At 46.9% G+C, this 18,003-nt stretch overlaps 1 protein-coding gene across 1 annotated transcript in view; it reads right to left on the reverse strand.

Moving 5' to 3' along the window:
• The window catches only part of PRMT8 (protein arginine methyltransferase 8), an 86,894-nt gene that overhangs the window by 33,855 nt on the left and 35,036 nt on the right, over window positions 1-18,003 (reverse strand). Inside the window, exons 3-5 of the mRNA XM_057557709.1 lie at window positions 17,534-17,719; window positions 4,197-4,352; window positions 1,988-2,051 (exon numbers count right to left, since the gene is read on the reverse strand). Coding sequence (XP_057413692.1) covers window positions 1,988-2,051; window positions 4,197-4,352; window positions 17,534-17,719 — 406 coding nt within the window. The remainder of the gene's footprint in view (window positions 1-1,987; window positions 2,052-4,196; window positions 4,353-17,533; window positions 17,720-18,003) is intronic.

Genomic DNA, 18,003 nt, shown 5'->3' on the forward strand with positions numbered 1-18,003 from the left:
GCAAGGCCATCCCATCACTTCTCATCTCCCTCCAAAACCCTCACACCCTCCCCTCCCCATCTCCCGCGCCGATGACGGCCTCTTTCTTCCTTGAGAAAATGGAAGCAACAAATCGGGGCTTCCCTCCAGCAGCCCACCTCCACCGGACCCATACTCCCCACGTCCCCTCTGTTACCGTGGCTAAGTTGTCCTTCTCCAAGAAGAAGACCCACTCCTCCACTGTGCTCTGGATCCCACCCCCTCTTACCTTCTCAAAGTCCTTGCTTCTGAATTTACTTTTTCCCAAATCTGCAATTTTTTCTGTCTATCTACAGGACAGTGGGATCGTACACATGTTTTCATATCTCCTATCCTTAAAAACCAACTCCCTTCCTTGGCCTCACCTCTCCCTGTCGCTACAGTTCCGTTTTTCTGTTTCCCCATCACAGCAAAAGGAGTTATTTATAGTCCTTCCTTCACAGTCTCTCCTTAACCAACTTTACCTGGACTTCCATCCCCACCCTCCATCCAGTCTGCGCCTGTTAAGAACCCCAATATCCTCTATGGTCACAATCATTCAACGGTCACGTCTCTGTTCTTATCTTACTGGATCCCTTGGCATCCTCCTCCTTTACTCCTCTTTCCCGAAGGTCCATTGACCTCACTGACTGTATCTTCTCTGCCTCTTGCTGGCCTCTTCTCCTCTGCTTGACCTTCAAATGTTGAAATGCGCTGGAGCTCCATCCTTGGCCCATTTCTCTCCTGTAGCTCTACATTATCCTTGAGGGAACTTGTTCTGGGGCTTTAAATAACATCTATACGCTGAAGACTCCCAACCACAGAGCCTGACCCTCCCTGGAACTCCAGATTCACTCTACACGTCCACCTGCATCTCCCCAGGGATCGCAAACCTAACCCATGCCAAGGAGAACCCTTGATTTCTTCCTCCTCCTGTCACTCAACATTCCACCATCCACTCTCACTCAAGGCAAAAAGCCAGCCCTGCTCCTGTCTTATTTCTCTTGCCCCAGGCAGTCCGTCAGCGAGTCCTCTGGCCTGTATTTCCCAGCATCGCCCAAGAGGTCACTTCTTCCCACCTCCACTGCTGCCACCCTGGCCACACCACAGGCCTAACCTCCCCCCAGGGCTATGAAATAGTCTCTACCTGCACTCTGATGCCTACAGCCTATCCCAACCCATTCACCATAGAGAATGCACCTCCCTTGCTTAAAATCCTTCAAAAAGTCTTCATCATCCTTAGGAAAAAAGTCCAACCTTGTTTTCCTAGTTTATAAACCCTGAGTGATCTGGCCCCGCTCAGCACAGGGCCTGGGGACTAAATCTCATCCCGCTGACTGATGGGAGATACAGAAATTCTTCTGATCAGGGACCCTCGCGGGGGTGCATGTGTTCAAGACGGGTCCCAGAGGGAGGGGCCAGGGATGTCACGAACACGTGGGAAAGGAGTGAGGAGAAGAAAGGAAGGGAACACACACATCTTTATACTCAGACTCCAGCTGCAAGAAGGTCCCGCTCCCAAGGGCAACCTACTTGCCAAGACAGCCCCATCAGCAGCAGGGGCTGTGGCGTGAGAGGACTAGATTTCTCCAAAGGAAGAGCCTGGGGTCTGGGGGGGATGCCACGAGGTGGGTGTCAAGAGAGGTAGGGCTAGGGTTCGTGGAGAGGGAAGAGGTGGAGGAATGGCTGCCATTTTGCAAAACTCAACAGATGCCTACAGCTGGGGCCAGGCAGAGGGCTTGGAAATGAAGGATTTAGCCTCAGGCTGGGCTCACTGGAGGCTGAGCTGGGACAGACGTGCCCTTGGCTGACCTGGCAGGGATTGGGACCCTCAGAGCCCCGTGGGCACAGTCCTGCTAACAGGGCCTCGGCTGGCCTCCACGCTTCCAAGGCCAAGCGCTCTTATGTCAGTCTCTGCCACCCAGACAACAAAGTACAAGCCCCCTCACCCCCTTCCATCCACGGGAAAGCACGCAGAGGTAAGTCTTACTGTTGTCCAAGTGGTTGGCCTTAATGATCTTCTCTGAGTAGTCAGAAATACTGGAGCATTCAATCTAGAAAGGACACAGAGCAAAGGAGCAAGAATCACCGTATGTCCAGGGCCAGTTTAACAGATGGAGGGGCAGAAGTCTGGAGGGGTGCGGTGACCTGCCCACAGCTGCACGGCTACTTCGTGGCAGATGAAAACCTAACCCGCAGCCCTCCCGACGCACGGGCCAGTGGCTCTTCCGCTGGTCCGCCTTTGCCCCACGATGGAGGGCCCAGTCTCTGAGCTGGGAGATCTGGGAGGGGCTGGCAGGCCTCACTCTCCTGGCACAGTCACTGCCCTTCCGGGAGAGGAGGTGGGAGGCAGAGACCCCCAGAGTGGCTGTGAGCCTCCCTGAGGTCATCCGCCCACCCCCAGCCCTCCCTGGTTAAACGGCACGGTCCACAAGAAGGACCATCTGAAAATGGCAAGTCAGGGCCTCAGGGCATCTTAAGATCCTTCCCCACCCCATGGGCAGACGCCTGTTAACTCTCATTCCTTCCGCAGTCTCCACCTTTGAAAGAATTGGTTCTTTTGAATCTAGAAGCCTTTCCAGGCTCCCCAAATCTCCTAAGCAAAGGGCCAAGGTATTTGAGAGATTCGCTGACCATCCGCTGAAAGCAGGACCTTGTGCGAACAGCAGACCAAGCCCCAGCCTGGGGGTAGGAGGTCTGGGCCAGGCGGGGAGGCCAGGTTGCTGGCAACAGAGGGACAGCTGCCAAGACCTACGGCTGGAGCCCCGCACCTGGAAGAGAAGGACGGGCAGCCCTGCCTTGCTTGGCTCAGCCCTGGGCTCCCGTCCGATTCTGGAGCTGAGCTGGGGCCTCAGAGACACCCTGGGAGGGAGGGTGGGGCGTTACAGGGGGTGCACGTCCTGCCCTAAGGCTCTGTGAGTGCCTTGGAAGGGGAGTCGGTCCCTTGGCCAGAAGCCCCCATCCTGTAGGGGAGGCCCTGTGAAGGAAGGAAGGCTGGCCGGTGGGGAGGGGCAGTACCGTGAAGAGTGCACGACTTGACCTTGGGCGTCCGGGCTGGCCCCGTACCCTCAACACGCACGTCAGGTGAGTACATCATAGCTTTCCCAGTCAAGGCTACAACAGAGGTGTCTTGAGACAGCTCAGGTGTCCCAGAGACCCCCTCCAGCCAAGGCCCCGGTACCCTCCGGGTCAGGCATGGAGGGGGATGCCGTTCCTGCCAGGGGCTTAGGGACAGGCACTGATGGGGCACACGGGGACTTGGAGGGCTCTAGTCAACCGGGAGCCGGGGGGTCTCAGGGCAGGCTGCAGGATGACCAAGCTAATGAAGCCCCACTGAAAGCTCCCCGCCGCCTCTGCGTTGGGCTGTCCTGTGCACGTGCTGTGTGTTTGACTGCAGCGTGCCTTGAATTTTGATCAAGATGAATTCCCATTTTCCAGCCCTAGACCCACTGCATTCTTCAAATGTCAGTCGGAAGCTCAGAGCTCTTCTTTTTCAGTTTCTTCCCAGCTCCGGACCCTCCCAGCCCCCCGTCCTCAGGCTGTGTGCAGCTGCATTGTGGGAGCCTTCCCAGAAGGTCCACCAGCACCACCTCTAGCTGGAGAGGCGGCAGTAGCCAGAACAGCAGAATTAAATCTACCAACTTGCCTTTAAAGAACAGAGAAAGAAGACCGTCTTGTTATCACCTAGGGCCCCAACTATACTAATAAATACTGAGGATTTGACTTAACGCCAGGCGCCATTCTAAGCACTTGACTTACGTATTAAAATCACTCACTCCTCATAGTCACCCCGTGGGCAAGGTACTGTAATTATGCCCATTTTATAGATGGGGAAACCGAGGTACAGAAGAGAAGTGAATTGTGCAGATCACACTTCTCGGGAGTGGAAGAGTGGAGGTTCCAACCAGAGCTCACAGGTGTAGCCACTCTGCCCCGCCACCACAGCCCACAGTAGGGCTAAGGACTCTAAGGTAATGATGACACCAAAATGGTTTCAGAAAAGTCAAAAGTCCTCCACAAATGTCAGCTATTCCAGGACAAGGCCAGGAGCAATGCCCAGGTGACAGGGAGCCAGGAGGCTTGCCCACCTCCTGAGAGCTATGTCTGACTTCCTCCTGGAGGGTGTGATCCCAGCAAGGAGGGGGACCTGGAAGGGCCAGCGCCCCCGCAGGGGCCAGTGGAGGGAGTGGCATGCTCACCCCGAACACCTTCTTGGCCCCTGCTTTGGCAGCAAACATGGAGAGGATCCCAGTGCCGCTCCCCACGTCCAGCACGACCTTGTCCTTGAACACGTGCTTGTTGTGATACATGGAATTCCGGTAAGTGAGCGTCCGCACCTCGTCCTTCAGCATCTCCTGTATGGAAGGAAAGGTACAGCTGATGTATTCAGGGCACCTGGGCGCACACCTGCCAGGTCATGGGCCCAGGGCTGTCCCGACAAATTCCTCAGGGACCTCAGTTCTGTCATGAGGCAGAGCCACGGAAGAGTACAGCTGTGTCAGGGGCTCCCTGCATCAGTACACACAACACCCTAAAACTCTGCCCCTTACAAGGCGAAAGATCGCCTTGTACCATTAAAGGAGAAACTCACGTCCAGACCTGGGAAAGCTCCAACTTATCAAAAACCCAAAGAAAGGAGCGATACAAACACAGCATGAGAGATTTAAGTTAGACCTGAAGCAGAACTTTCTGCCATCGTGAGAGAATTGTGAAACAGCTTATTAAAGGAGTCTGTGTGTGTGTGTGTGTGTGTGTGTGTGTGTGTGTACTTTTTCTATTTGCTTGTTTTTAAGAATAGAAAACATGTTTTTTTATCCACTATTATTTAAGTGCTTTGTAATAAGAGAGGAACTAGACTACCCTTTACTACTATCTCCAACCCAAGGAGAACATGATTTATCTGTGTATGGTGGTGAGGCAGGGATCTTCGTCCATTAAAGATATCAGCCAAGGGCTTCCCTGGTGGCGCAGTGGTTGAGAATCTGCCTGCTAATGCAGGGGACACGGGTTCGAGCCCTGGTCTGGGAAGATCCCACATGCCACGGAGCAACTAGGCCCGTGAGCCACAACTACTGAGCCTGCGCGTCTGGAGCCTGTGCTCCGCAACGGGAGAGGCCGCGACAGTGAGAGGCCCGCGCATCGCGATGAAAAGTGGCCCCCGCTTGCCGCAACTAGAGAAAGCCCTCGCACAGAAACGAAGACCCAACACAGCCAAAAATAAATATAAAAATAAATAAATAAATAGAACTTATTAAAAAAAAAGATATCAGCCAACACTCTGACTAATCAATAGTATTGGGATTTTTAGTACAATGTTTAATGTAACTTGCATACAATAAAAAGCACAGATTTTAAATATATGGCTAACCGTACACCTGTGTAACCACCACCATAATCAAGACATAGAACATTTCCATCATTCCAGACCTTTCATGCCCATGTGCAGGTAATCCTCTCCCCCATTCCAGACAACCAAAGATCTAATTTCTGTCTCAAAGATTCCTTCTGCCAGTTCCAGAATTTCATATAAACAGAATCATACAGTATGTACACTTTTGTGTCCAACTTTCTCTACTCAAAATTTCTGAGATTTCATTCATTTTATTGCATGTATCCAAGGTTGCTGTTGTTATTGACTAGTATTCCACTGTATGAACATATCACATGTTCACATCCATTCACGTGATGATGGATATTTGGATTGCTGTGAATAAAGCTGTTACGAACATTCTTGTTTAAGTAGTTTTGAGAATACAGACATCCCCGACTTACAGTGGTTTTTCATGAGATATTCAATACTTCATTATAAAGTAGGCTTTGTGTTAGATGATTTTGCCCAAGTGTAGGCTGATGTAAGCGTTCTGAGCACACTTAAGGTAGGCGAGGCTTAGCTGTGATGCTCAGTAGGTCAGGTGTATTCAATGCATTTTCAACTTAACATATTTGCAACTTATGATGGGTTTATGAGGGCGTAACCCCACTGTAAGTTGAGGAAGATTTGTATATCTTTTCATTTCTCTTGGGTAAACACCTAGAAGTGGGTTTGCTGGGTCTTAGGGGAGGTGTTTAATTTCATCAGAAATTGCCAAACAGTTTTTCAAAATAGTTGTCTTTTTATGATCCAGAGTTCAAGTTTCTTCATATGCTGGCCACTTAGTCTTATTAATTTTTTAACCTTTTTTAGTCACTCTAATGGATATGCACTGCTACTGCACTGCAACTTTAATTTCATTTCCCTGATGGCTATTGATGCAGATAATTTTTTCATGATTTTATTGACTATTCATATATATCTTTTGTAAATTATCTGTTTTGTCCTTTTTTTTTTCTTTTGAGCTATTTATCTTTTCCTTACTGAATTGTAGGAGTTTCTATATTCTGGAAGCAAATCCTTTGTTAGATATACATGTTATGAATATCTTCTCCCAATCCGTGATTTGCCTTTTCATTTTCTCCATCTTGTCTTTTGAAATGTAGTTTTTAATTTTGATAAAGACCAGTATTTTGGTTTTTTTCTTTTATGATTAGAATTTTGTCTGTCCTGCCTAATCTTTGCCTACCCCAAGGTCACAAAGATATCCTCCTATGTTTTCTTCTAGAAGTTTTATAGTTGTACCTTTTAGTTTTAGGTCTTTGATTCACATCAAATTAATTTTTATATATGGTATAAGGATATATGTATATACATATGTATATGGTATAAGGTGCGGGAGTTCATTTTTTTCATACAAATAGATGGTTCAAGCACCATTTGCTGAATAGACTATCATTTTCCCCACTGAATTAACTTGCCACCTTTGTCAGAAAACCAATTGACTATATATATGGGTGGCCTTTTTGATCTGTTCCATTAATATATCAATTTAACTGTCATTTAACTACAGTAGCTTTGTATTAACTTTGAAACAAAGTACTGTATGTAAATCCTCCAACTTAGTTCTCTTTTTACAAGATGATTTTGGCTTTTCTGCATCCTTTGCATTTCCATACACATTTTAGAACCAACTTGTTAATTCATACAGAACAGCCTCCTGGAGTTGATTGGAGTTGCGTTGAATCTATAGATCTATTTGGGGAGAATTAACCCCTTAGCAATACTGAGTCTTACAACCCAAAACACTAAAATAGCTCTCCCTTTAGTTAGGTTTTGTTTAATTTCTCTCTGCAATGTTTTATAGATTTCAGTATAGAGGCCTTGTATGTCTTTCATTAGATTTATTCTTAACTATTTTATTTTATGATACCTTATAGTATTGTAAAAGATATGTTTAAAATTTCATTTTCCCATTGTTTTATGTTAGTATACACCTTGACCTTATATGTTGTAGCCTTGCTCACCTCACATATTAATTCTAGTAGGATTTATCTGTAGATTCCTTTTTTTCTCTTTTCTTTCTTTTCTGGCCACACTTCATGGCTTGAGGCATCTTAGTTCCCCAACCTGGGATTGAACATGGGCCCTTGGCAGTGAAAGTGCCGGGTCCCAACCACTGGACCACCAGGGAATTCCCTAGATTCCTTTATTTTTCTTTGTTAAAAATATTATCACTTGTGAATGAAGACAACTTTATTTCTTTTTTTCCTACTTTATATGTTTTTTATTTCTTGTTCTTTCTTCTTGCTTTATTGCACTTGCAAAGGTTACCATGCAGTAAAACGCTGAACAGAACACACACCCCCTTCTTTTGTTCCAATGATATATAAATATCACCATTGAGTATGATTTTGGCTGTGAGCTTTCCATAAATGTCTTTTATCAGATTGGAAAAGTTTTCTTGTATTTCTAATTTGCTGAGAACTTTTTATCATGAATTGGTGTTGAATTCTGTCACATGATTTTTATACATTCCTTGAAATTGTATGTGACTTTTCTCCTTTGTTCTTTAATATGTTGAACTCCATAGATTGGTTTCATATGTTGAACCAACATTTTGTCATGACGTATTATCCTTTATAATATTGCTTGATTTTATTTATACATATTTTGTTGCAGATTTTTGTATCTATATTTGTGAGGGACATTGACCTGTAATTTTCTGTTACCTTCTCTGGCAAAGTTCTGCTGGGTTCATCACACAAATTAGGAAGTGTTCTCTCCTCATTTATTTTCTGAAAAAGTTAGCATGAGATTGATATTTTTCTTCAATGTCTAATAAAATTCACCAGTAAAACCATCTGGGTCTGGAGTTCTTTTTGTGGGAAAATTTTAAATTATGAATTTCATCTATTTAATAGAGTGCTATTTTAGTTTTCTATGCATACTTACATCAGGTTTAACAAGGTATATTTCCAAGGAATTTATCCATTTCGGTTGAGTTGTCAAATTTATGGGTATAACGTTGTCATAATATTCTCTAGTCACCTGTTAAATGTCTATATGATCTGTAATGATGTCCTTGCCTTCATTTATGATATTATAATTTTTGTTTTTTCTTTCTTGATCAGTCTAGCTAAACGTTATCAAATTAATTAGTCTTTTCAAAGCCAACTTTTGGCTTTGTTGGTTTTCTCTAATGTTTGATTTCTACTTCATTGATTTCTGCTCTCATCTTTATTATTTCCTTCCTTCAACTTAGGCTTTATTTGCTCTTCTTTCTCTACCTTTGTAAGGTGGAAGCTCTGATCATTAGTTTTGTACATTTCTTTTTGTCTAATGGAAGCACTTAAAGCTATAAATTTCCGGGGCTTCCCTGATGGCGCAGTGGTTAAGAATCCGCCTGCCAATGCAGGGGACACGGGTTCGAGCCCTGGTCCAGGAAGATCCGACATGCCGCGAAGCAACTAGGCCCGTGCACCACAACTACTGAGCCTATGCTCTAGAGCCCTCAAGCCACAACTGCTGAGCCCACTCGCCACAACTACTGAAGCCCGCGTGCTAGAGCCCATGCTCTGCAACAAGAAAAGCCACTGCGATGAGAAGCCCGCACACCGCAATGAAGAGTAGCCCCCGCTCACCGCAACTAGAGAAAGCCCGCACGTAGCAACGAAGACCCAATGCAGCCAAAAATAAATAAATAAATAAGTAAATAAAAAATTTCTTAAAAGCTATAAATTTCCCTCTAAAGATTGCTTTAACTGCATTCCACAAATTCTCATATGTTGTATGTCTTAGTCACTTCAGTTGCTATAACAAATTACCATAGAGTGGGTGACTTAAACATTTATGCCTCACAGTTCTGGAGAATGGGAAGTCCAAGATCAAGGTACCAGCAGATCCAGTGTCTGGTGAGGACTTACTTCCTGGTTTGCCTTCTCCTTGTATCCTCACATGATGGAAAGCAGACCGAGGAAGCAAGGCCTCTTATAAGGGCATTAATGCCATTCACGAAGCCTCCACCCTCATGACCTCATTACCTCCCCAAAGCCTCACCTTCTAACACCATCACATGGGGAGTTAGGATTTCAACACATGAGTTTTGGGGGGGGAGGGACACACAAACATCAGATCCATAGCACTGTGCTTTCACTATCATTCAGCTGAGAATATTTTCTAATTTCTCTTGTGATTTCTTCTCTGACCCTGTTCTCAGTTGCTGCCTAATTTCCAAATATTTGGAGATTTTCTAGATAATTTACTGTTTACTGGTTTCTAAATTAATTCCATTATGACCAAAAAAGCATACTCTACATGATTTCAGTCTTTTGAAACTTAATTGAGATGTGTTTATGGGCCAGCATATGATCTATCTTAGTGAATGTTTCAATGTGCACTTAAAAAGAATGTATATTCTGTACTCTGGGGATGCAATGTTGTATAAATGCCTACTACGTTGGGTTGTTTGATGGTGTTGTTCAGATTTTCTACATCCTTACTCTTTTTTGTGTGTGTATCTGTTCTATCAATTACCAAGAAAGAAGTGTTCAAAAATCTTCAACAGTGGGATGTATTTTTCTCCCTCTAGCTCTGGACATGTTGCTTCATGTTTTTGAAGCTCTGTGCACACATGTGTGATGGCTTTGTAATCAGTCACCTTACCAGGTGGAGCTATATTTCCCAGAATTGTCTTTCTACTATGTCTCCAGTCAAGGTGGTTCATGAGGGAGATTCCCACGAGATTCAGAAGATACAAAGGAAGCAGGAAGCATTTTGTAGTTCACATTTGTCACTGCTGATGGGTTGATCCACCTTGTTGGCATGAAGCAGCAGCTGGGCTTACAATTGCTCTACCTTTGCCTTCAGCTTCTCTGACTCCTGAGCCAGGTGTGTGTGTGTTTAGTTCCAAGGTGAAACACTCCAGGCTCTATAGGATATGGTCCCCACCAAGGTCAAAGGCAATAGAATGGATGTGTGTTTCAGCCCGTCCTCATAGGGTTCAAGTTTGTGCTTATGAGTTGTAGCTACTCCTGATCTCCCCTTATTTTGCATTCATAGTCCTTTCCTGGTTACCTACCCTGTACTTCAAGCTTCAGCATCAGACATGGAGACAACAACCTTACACAATTGCATGAGCCAATTCCCTGCAATCCTGAACTGAATTTATACATATGCTTCCATGGTTGAGCCCTGACCGATACAAAATTTCGTACCAAGAATAGCTCCTAAGGAGCAGAATCTAAGAATGGGTTCTCTGAATTGGTTCTGAGTTTTCTGGAATTGGTTTTCTGATCTGATTAGATTTAAAGGCACTAAGAAATCTATTGCCATTGGTGAAGAGGGCACTGGTGAAATGGCAAAAGAGTTACTCAAATTTTAGCCTTAGACACCAGTGACAAAGTTCCTACAGAAGACAAGACTCCGTCCGGATGACCAAGTATTTGCTACTTTAGAACATTTTAGTCAAAGTAAGGAATGTAATGGGGTGGACTTGTTGGTTGGTTACTGCTAATTGTGCTAGAAAACTTAGAAAAAGAAAATGATGAGCTCAGGGATTTAAATTCCCAGTTCAAGGTCTTCATATAGCACCTGAAAACTTCTATGACTTTGGGGGAAAAAAAGAAAAGAAAAGGAAGAAAATAAAAGAAAGGAACAAAAACCTTATTTTCTTGCAGGGTCAAGATTTCTGAAAACCAAAGCCAAAGTCTAATCCTGCCTGAATTACAACACAAATTGAATTCCCATCCTTTCAAGGCCTCTTTTGTTAAAGTTGAGTCATCTGTTGGGAAAGAATGGGGTCCTGAAAATTGGAACAGGAACATACAGGCAGATTCTGATGAAGCTGGGACCTCAAGTCCCTAAACTACTGTCTTCTCTGCCAGTAGAAACACCTTCTACCCCTGCCCAAGAAAGTTTGTTTTCCTTTTCCTGAAGAGTCGTACTGGTGTCCTTTGAGGTAGTTGCTTGCCAGGTAATGTTAATACTCCTCAGGACCCATCCCCACCAACCCTATAACTGGATTTGACTCCACGCAGACCCCGAAGAACAAGGCACAAAGAGTGACCCATGAGGAGGTGTGATACACATCAAAAGAACTGCATGATACTTCTAACATATAGATTAAAATATAGGGAATAGATGTGGGGATGTATAGTAAGGGTGAGGGATCAAGACGGAGGGAACATAAAGTTGGATTGAGCCAAGTCTATTGACATAGGTCCACTAAGCAAAGACTGTGGATTCACTGTTTTACCTCCAGGGGCTTGGAATGCCTCTAACAGTTGGTATGGTTGATTGACTGAAACATGGACCAAAAGTTAGTCTACACTAAATGAAGTGGAAATGCCAGAACTTCCTTGATCTGCTGAAGAGGAAGGTATCCAAAGACTTCAGGAGACTGGAATGTTAAAATGCGTCTGTCACATGAGACTCGCTCACCAACGCCAGAGAACAGACCTCTAACCACAGCTGTGAGGAAGAAGTTTATGAGGGAAGTCCAGTAGCCTTGAAGAGCTCTGTGTGCCCTTCTCTATAGATCAGAGATTACACTGGGAACTGAGATTCCTAATTGCCATGGGAACAATATCCAAGTAGGATCCTGGGGTATCGGGGGCCAAACTGTAGTGTGTAATCGCCAAAGATGAGGTGGGCATGGTTACTGTAAAGGATAGGAGAGCCAAAGCAGTATTCAGGATAATCTGGCTCACCAAGACCTATGGCCAGTTCATTAAAGTACCTCTAGAAAATAAACAGTGGAAAACACACTAAATTCTTACTTGATCTGCTTAAGCAGAAAAGTTATAGGTCTCGTGAATGGAAGTCACGCTTGAATCACCAAAAGAGGGAGTCATGGCCCCTCAGTGGATTCCCAGACTTAAGCCAATTTACAGACGAAGGAGCCCTTAAATGAAGGGGAGGCCATGTCACATGAGGAGAAACCCTGTTATGTTGACAGAAATGTGTACTGTTAATCTTCCTCCAAGTCTTCTCCAAGATGACCTGCAGGCATTTACCAGCATGTGTGCATTGGAGAAAGGAAAATAAACAGATTTTTGAGGATTACTGGACACTGGCTCTGAACTATTGGAACACTAGCTCCATGAGATCCATTAATCCAGGAGACTAATTCCAGGAAACCCACATCTGCATCCAATTTGCCGATTTGGCCTGTGCAGAAGAGAGCTGGAGCTTGGAGAATGGCTACGGATCATCATAAATGTAATCAGGTGGTGACTACAGTTGCAGAGGTTGTTTCAGATGTGGATTCATTGTTTGAGCAAATCAATCCAGAGAGTTGCTGGGGGGTTTGTTTTTGGGGTTTTTTTAAAATCAATTTTAGACATTTATCCATCTATATTTCTTCAAACATTTTTTTCTGTCCCATTCTTTCTCTTCTCCTCTGGAATTCCAATTACTCACATGTTTTACCACTTAATTCTGTCCCAAAAGTCACTGAGGCTCTGTTCACTTGTCAATTTTTTTCTCTCTGTTCTTCAGTTTCAATGATTTCTCTTTCCCTGTCCTCGTGGTCATAGATATTTTCTTTTATGTATCCTATCTGTTATTAATCCCATCCAGCGAATATTTGGTTTAGCTATTGTATTTTTCGGTTGTAGGATTTCAATTTCACCTAATGTATCCATCTCCTCCTGGAAATTTTTTAAAATCGTATTTATTATAGTTATTTACAAATTTTTATTTAATCATTCCAACAGCTGGGCTGTCTATAGATCTGTTTCTATTGATGATTCTTCTCTTGACTATGAACCAAATTCTCTTGTTTCTTCACAGGTCTAATCATTTTTATTTTATGCCATAGATGGTGTCTAAGGATCAATAGTAGCTGAAGTTAGTTTGTTATTGTTGTTTTTCCAGGAGGGAATAGCCTTTCTTTTGTTAGGCAGCTAGAATGATGGGCTGGTCAGTTCAATCCAATCGGGGGTTGAGCAGATTTAGGAGTTGAGTAGGATTGGGATGCGGGACTTTAATTCCTGTAACAGGGCCTGGGGCCCCACAGGGGCTAAAAACATTTGTGTTTGCTTTTCAGCCCAGCACTACCTCCTGTGTTGCCCCAAGGCTTATATCTTTGGTCATATTAGAAACTGAATAAGGTGAGGGTTTGGTTAAATTGAGTTCATGTCTGATTCTTAACTACTTCGAAAGTGAGCTCAAGCCTCTCTCCAGAAGCTCTCTGGAACGAAACACTGCAAGACCTCTCAACATCAAAAGGACAAGGCCTCAGAACTGTGAGACCACAGACTGTAAGACGGTATTCCTAGAACCAGGCACGGGGCACGGTGTGAAATTGGTGCTCTATAAGGACGGAGCCCAACTCCTGCACACGAATCATAGCTCCGAAGTTTCTGAGCTCTCCGGCCAGCCCAGAACATCATTCAGCATTCCATGTCTCAATCTCCTCACCTGGAGAATGGGGTAAAAATAGCCGCTATTGCGTAGGGCTGTTGTCATGACTAAATAGGCAGAGTTAATGTTGCCAAAGTGCTAGCTCTTGCTCTTTGTGAAAACTGTGACCTTTTCATCTCTGTGAAGGAATTGTTGAGGGTGAGTAAGGAACGGAGGCAGAATAATGACAAAGGTTCAGAAATCTCTCAATCATACTCATAGTTCAAAGTTCTCACTGCCTTTCCTGATGGAATTAGGTTGGCCCAGTATCTCTGCAGGTCCTGTTGTTGCTAAAAGGGATCCCCCCAAGGGCCCCCCTTTAATTCATTGTCTTTCATCACTTCTTCGGCACCCCCTTTCCCTTCCTTAAGGCTCCAGACCACAGGAGTTCATTCCGAAAGCACAAGTTCTGGGGGCGGGGGAGAAGTTGTAAGTTCCCCTACTCACCCTGTTCAAAGAAACAGCTGTCTCTCCCCACCCTTCCCATACCCCTGCTTTAATCACCCCTGAAGGAGAACAGCCCAAAGACGTCTCCAGACATTCAGCCAGGAGCATGCCACTCTTCAGTGAAAACAATTCCCACCCCCAGCTGTGGGTGACTTTATCTCCTTCCCACTGAACACATGGCAGCACATTGACTAATTGCTGGGAAATGAGGCCCTGAAGAATCTATTTCAAAAAACCCTGCAGTAAGATTGTGAAAAGAAGAGAGCTGGCCAGGAGTGGGCTCAGCGCCCAGGGCTGGGGGGCTGGGTACAGGGCCCCACTGGGGTTGATTCTTCTGGCAGCTGAGGCCCCATGCCCAAGGCTGACTGTTAAAGATGCTGAGAATTCAGAGCTAGGATCTCAGAGGTCATGGGGCTGGGCCCCTCCCCTCTGTGCACAAGGACACATCTGTCACATCTGCTCCTGTTCAGGACTCCTTTCTTTTCACAGAGGCCCTGGTCCGGAATGCACAGGCCTGCTCTCCCTGGCCCCTGACCTCCGGAGGCTGAGCACGGAGTCATCTCAGGAGAGGCCATGGGATGCAAGAAGAAAAGTGTCCAGAAGCACCTCCTGCTGTGCTCTCCAGCTCCCAGTAGCGTCCCTCTGCCACTTGGCGCTTCTTGTTTGTATTTATAGACTGAACCACCCCTATCCAGCCTGCACCATGTTTCCCAAACACTCACTGATCACTATTAATCAGCGAGCTGGCAGTGCCACTGCCCGCCCGTGTGAGCATCTTGTTAATGACGGGAAAAGGCTGCCAAATGGCCAGCTCGGCTCCGGATGGGATGGTGAGACGTGGGTCTTGTCCAGACTGAGGAGGCAAAGGCATTGCCACGAGCCGTCTGGCATGGAAAGGAGATCCCTTGTGTTTGACAACGAGAAATGAACAGGCCCTGTCTGCAGACAACGACGGTAGGAGGCCATCTACTTGCCCTCACTTCCTTTTACAGCAGATGATCATGGAGACCAAACAGGCCGGAGGGGAAGCTCAGGGATGAAGGGAGGCCAGCTAAGCTGCCCCAGCGTGAAAGACCTATGCATTTCCCCAGGAGCCAGGATCTAGACCTGGCCCCCAGCAGCAGCAAGAAGGATTTAACCTGGGTGACCGGAAGCACTTCCCACTGCGAAGGGCTGCTAAAACTATTCTAGGACAGGTTACTAAGGAGAGAAATGAGATGGTGACCTGCAGATCCTTTACTCCAAGTTCATTAGCTCAGTCTGCACTGTGTTTGTATATGTGCAGGAACAGGTCTGATTCTTCTAGCAATACATGAAATGGAGGGAGCCTGGTACATACTATATGTACCTGGTGACCCTGGGTGTCTTCTCCCAGTGGAGATCAGACGCTCCGGATGCCCGGCCTTCGTGGGGACCAGGCGGCGCCTGAGTGATGAGATTAGCCGCTGTTTCATCAAACCGAGACAAATCAGACAATGTGCGGAGTGCCGGGGAACCCCATCCTGAAGGAATCACAGAGATACAACGGCACCGGAGAGCACATCCCAGGTGCCTACGTGTGTTGCAGGGAGGGGCGGGGGGAATCAATTGGAGGAGGCTCTGCGGGGCTGGGGCCTGAGGACGGGAGGGCGGATGGGAGGGGCATGCCGCCTTCGGCTGGTCCCTAATGGGGGTCCAGGCAGGCCCAAGGGGGGCATTTTAGGATCCCTGGAACTGCTGTCTCTTCCCAGCAATCTGCTCTGAGACAGGTGCCCAAGGACACAGGACTGTCCTTTAATTAGAGGCAGGGTCTTGAGGAGGGAAGCTCTTGAAAGCATCCTTCCTGCCCCCCAGACCTTCTCACCTCTCAGGCCTAGGACCGGACTCCGTGCACCATCGCGACCCCACCCCAGTGGGACCCACCAAAAGCTGCAGGCTCAGCTGCCCAGGCCCCCCTGGGCCAGGCCCCCAGAACTAAACCCAGGGCCCAGCCCCTCCCCTGCAGGCCCCAGGCCTAATTAATGCTCTGATGGGGAGAGCAGTCCTCAGGGGCCAAACCCCTCCACCCTCTACCTCCACGGGAAATTGCAAAAGGACCAGCAGGAACAAAGCCAAAGTTTCCAGAAAGAAAGAAAGGCTGTATGGCCTGGAAATTAGGAAATGAAGCCCCGGGCCCCCCAAATGTGAAGGTTTCATTTCTAGCTCTGCGTGTTATCAGCTCGTGACCTTGCACGGAAAGGAACCAGCAAAGATGAAGGAAGGTTGATAAGATTCTTAAGGTCTTATATCCTCATCTGTGAAATGGGGACAAATAATAATAATACCAACCTCACAGGGTTGACCTCAGGAATAAATGAGCCAGTAACATAAAATGCTGGGAGCAATACCCAGTGTGGGGCAGGCACTCAAAAACATGTCGCCTATTACTTGTTAAACACGCTTCTGGCAACGCAGCATCACTGTTTGGATACAGGAAGGGTTTACAGAAGCATCTAATTGAAAGGGGAGCTTTGAGACTTATTTTCAAAAAGCATTTGCATAGCAAGCAAGCCTTTGTTCCTTTCTCGATACGTCTTCACACTGTAATGGGATAATAGAAATACCTTCTTCGTAAGAGTTGTTGGGAATTCAATGAAATGACACGTATAATGTACTCAGAAGAGTGGCCGGCCCTGAGCAAGCACTCGGCTCATGTCAGTTGTTTATTTGGGGTGAGAAAGTGCTGGAGATGGTGGGGAGGGAGGTAAAAATACTGTTGTGGTCCCCGCTGCAGCCAGGAAGCCTCTAGTTGGGAAGCTCTGTTCTGTTCTACAGCTAACATCAATCTTCCCTGCTACGGAAGAAGACAGCATTTAGACATAAGAATTTCCTGAGAATCAATCAGGGTGTCAGACAAAGCCAGGTTTCCAAGGAAGCCTGCTGATTCTTCCCTGGAACTGCTCATTGGTCCAGGATGAACCTGAGGGCTCGTGCCTGACTGAGGACTGGACATCATGAAGCCAGAAGGTCCTTGTGGCCTTGGGACGCTAGCTGCAAAGCACTCGAGCTCCTGTAGCAAGGACCAAGGACGTCCAGTCCTCCTGGACCTCCCAGGCTCAGGGTCAGGAAGAGGCGAGGGTGCTGGACCGTAAAACAAGGACCACGGGAGCACCACTTGCTCTCGGCTGAGGAACAGCCACACATATGTTTTCACTTGCTCACCTGCTCCAGGCCTGGCCCTGACCCCCCGCCTGTGGGTCCCCTGGGATGGAGACAGGGCCAGGGCTCTCGAGCGACGGGGAGAACTCCCTTACTGACAGCAGAGAGCTGCACACATGATGCTGTCCAAGGAAACAGCACGGCCACAGCAGAACCGAGGTTGCCCCGCTCGGCCACCAACTCAGGATGCTTTACCTCGTGGATCCCAAAGTGGGCGTAGGAGTCGAAGTAATAGTCCCGCGAGGTCATCTCCTCCGGGTTCAGCAGCTTGGACATCTTGCCCCGTCCCGGGCAGCTGGGCTGAGTGGACACATGGTGGACACACTGCACAGGCTTGGCTGGGACGACGGGCTGCGGGGGCTGAGAGGGTGGGCTGCTCACCTGCGGGGAAGAGAAGGGGCAGGTGTGAACAGCACCCATGAGGTCCTGCCCTCTGAGACTCCGCCCTCCCTCCTTCCCCCTCCCGCCCCGCCCCAAGCCGGCTCCAATCAGCTACAGCAGTCACAGCGAAGGGGCGATGGTGTCCCCAAGCTGTTGGCTGTGCTGTGTGGGATGGTGGTGTGCTACCCAGGAGCCCAACCAACCTGAATTTAACCCAGTTCCATCTTCTACTAGTGGGTGACCTGAGCCGATCTGGGCCTCAGTTTGCCTATCTGTTAAATGGG

Source organism: Balaenoptera acutorostrata, chromosome 11, assembly GCF_949987535.1.
Source record: "Balaenoptera acutorostrata chromosome 11, mBalAcu1.1, whole genome shotgun sequence".
NCBI classification, from domain to species: Eukaryota; Metazoa; Chordata; class Mammalia; order Artiodactyla; family Balaenopteridae; genus Balaenoptera; species Balaenoptera acutorostrata.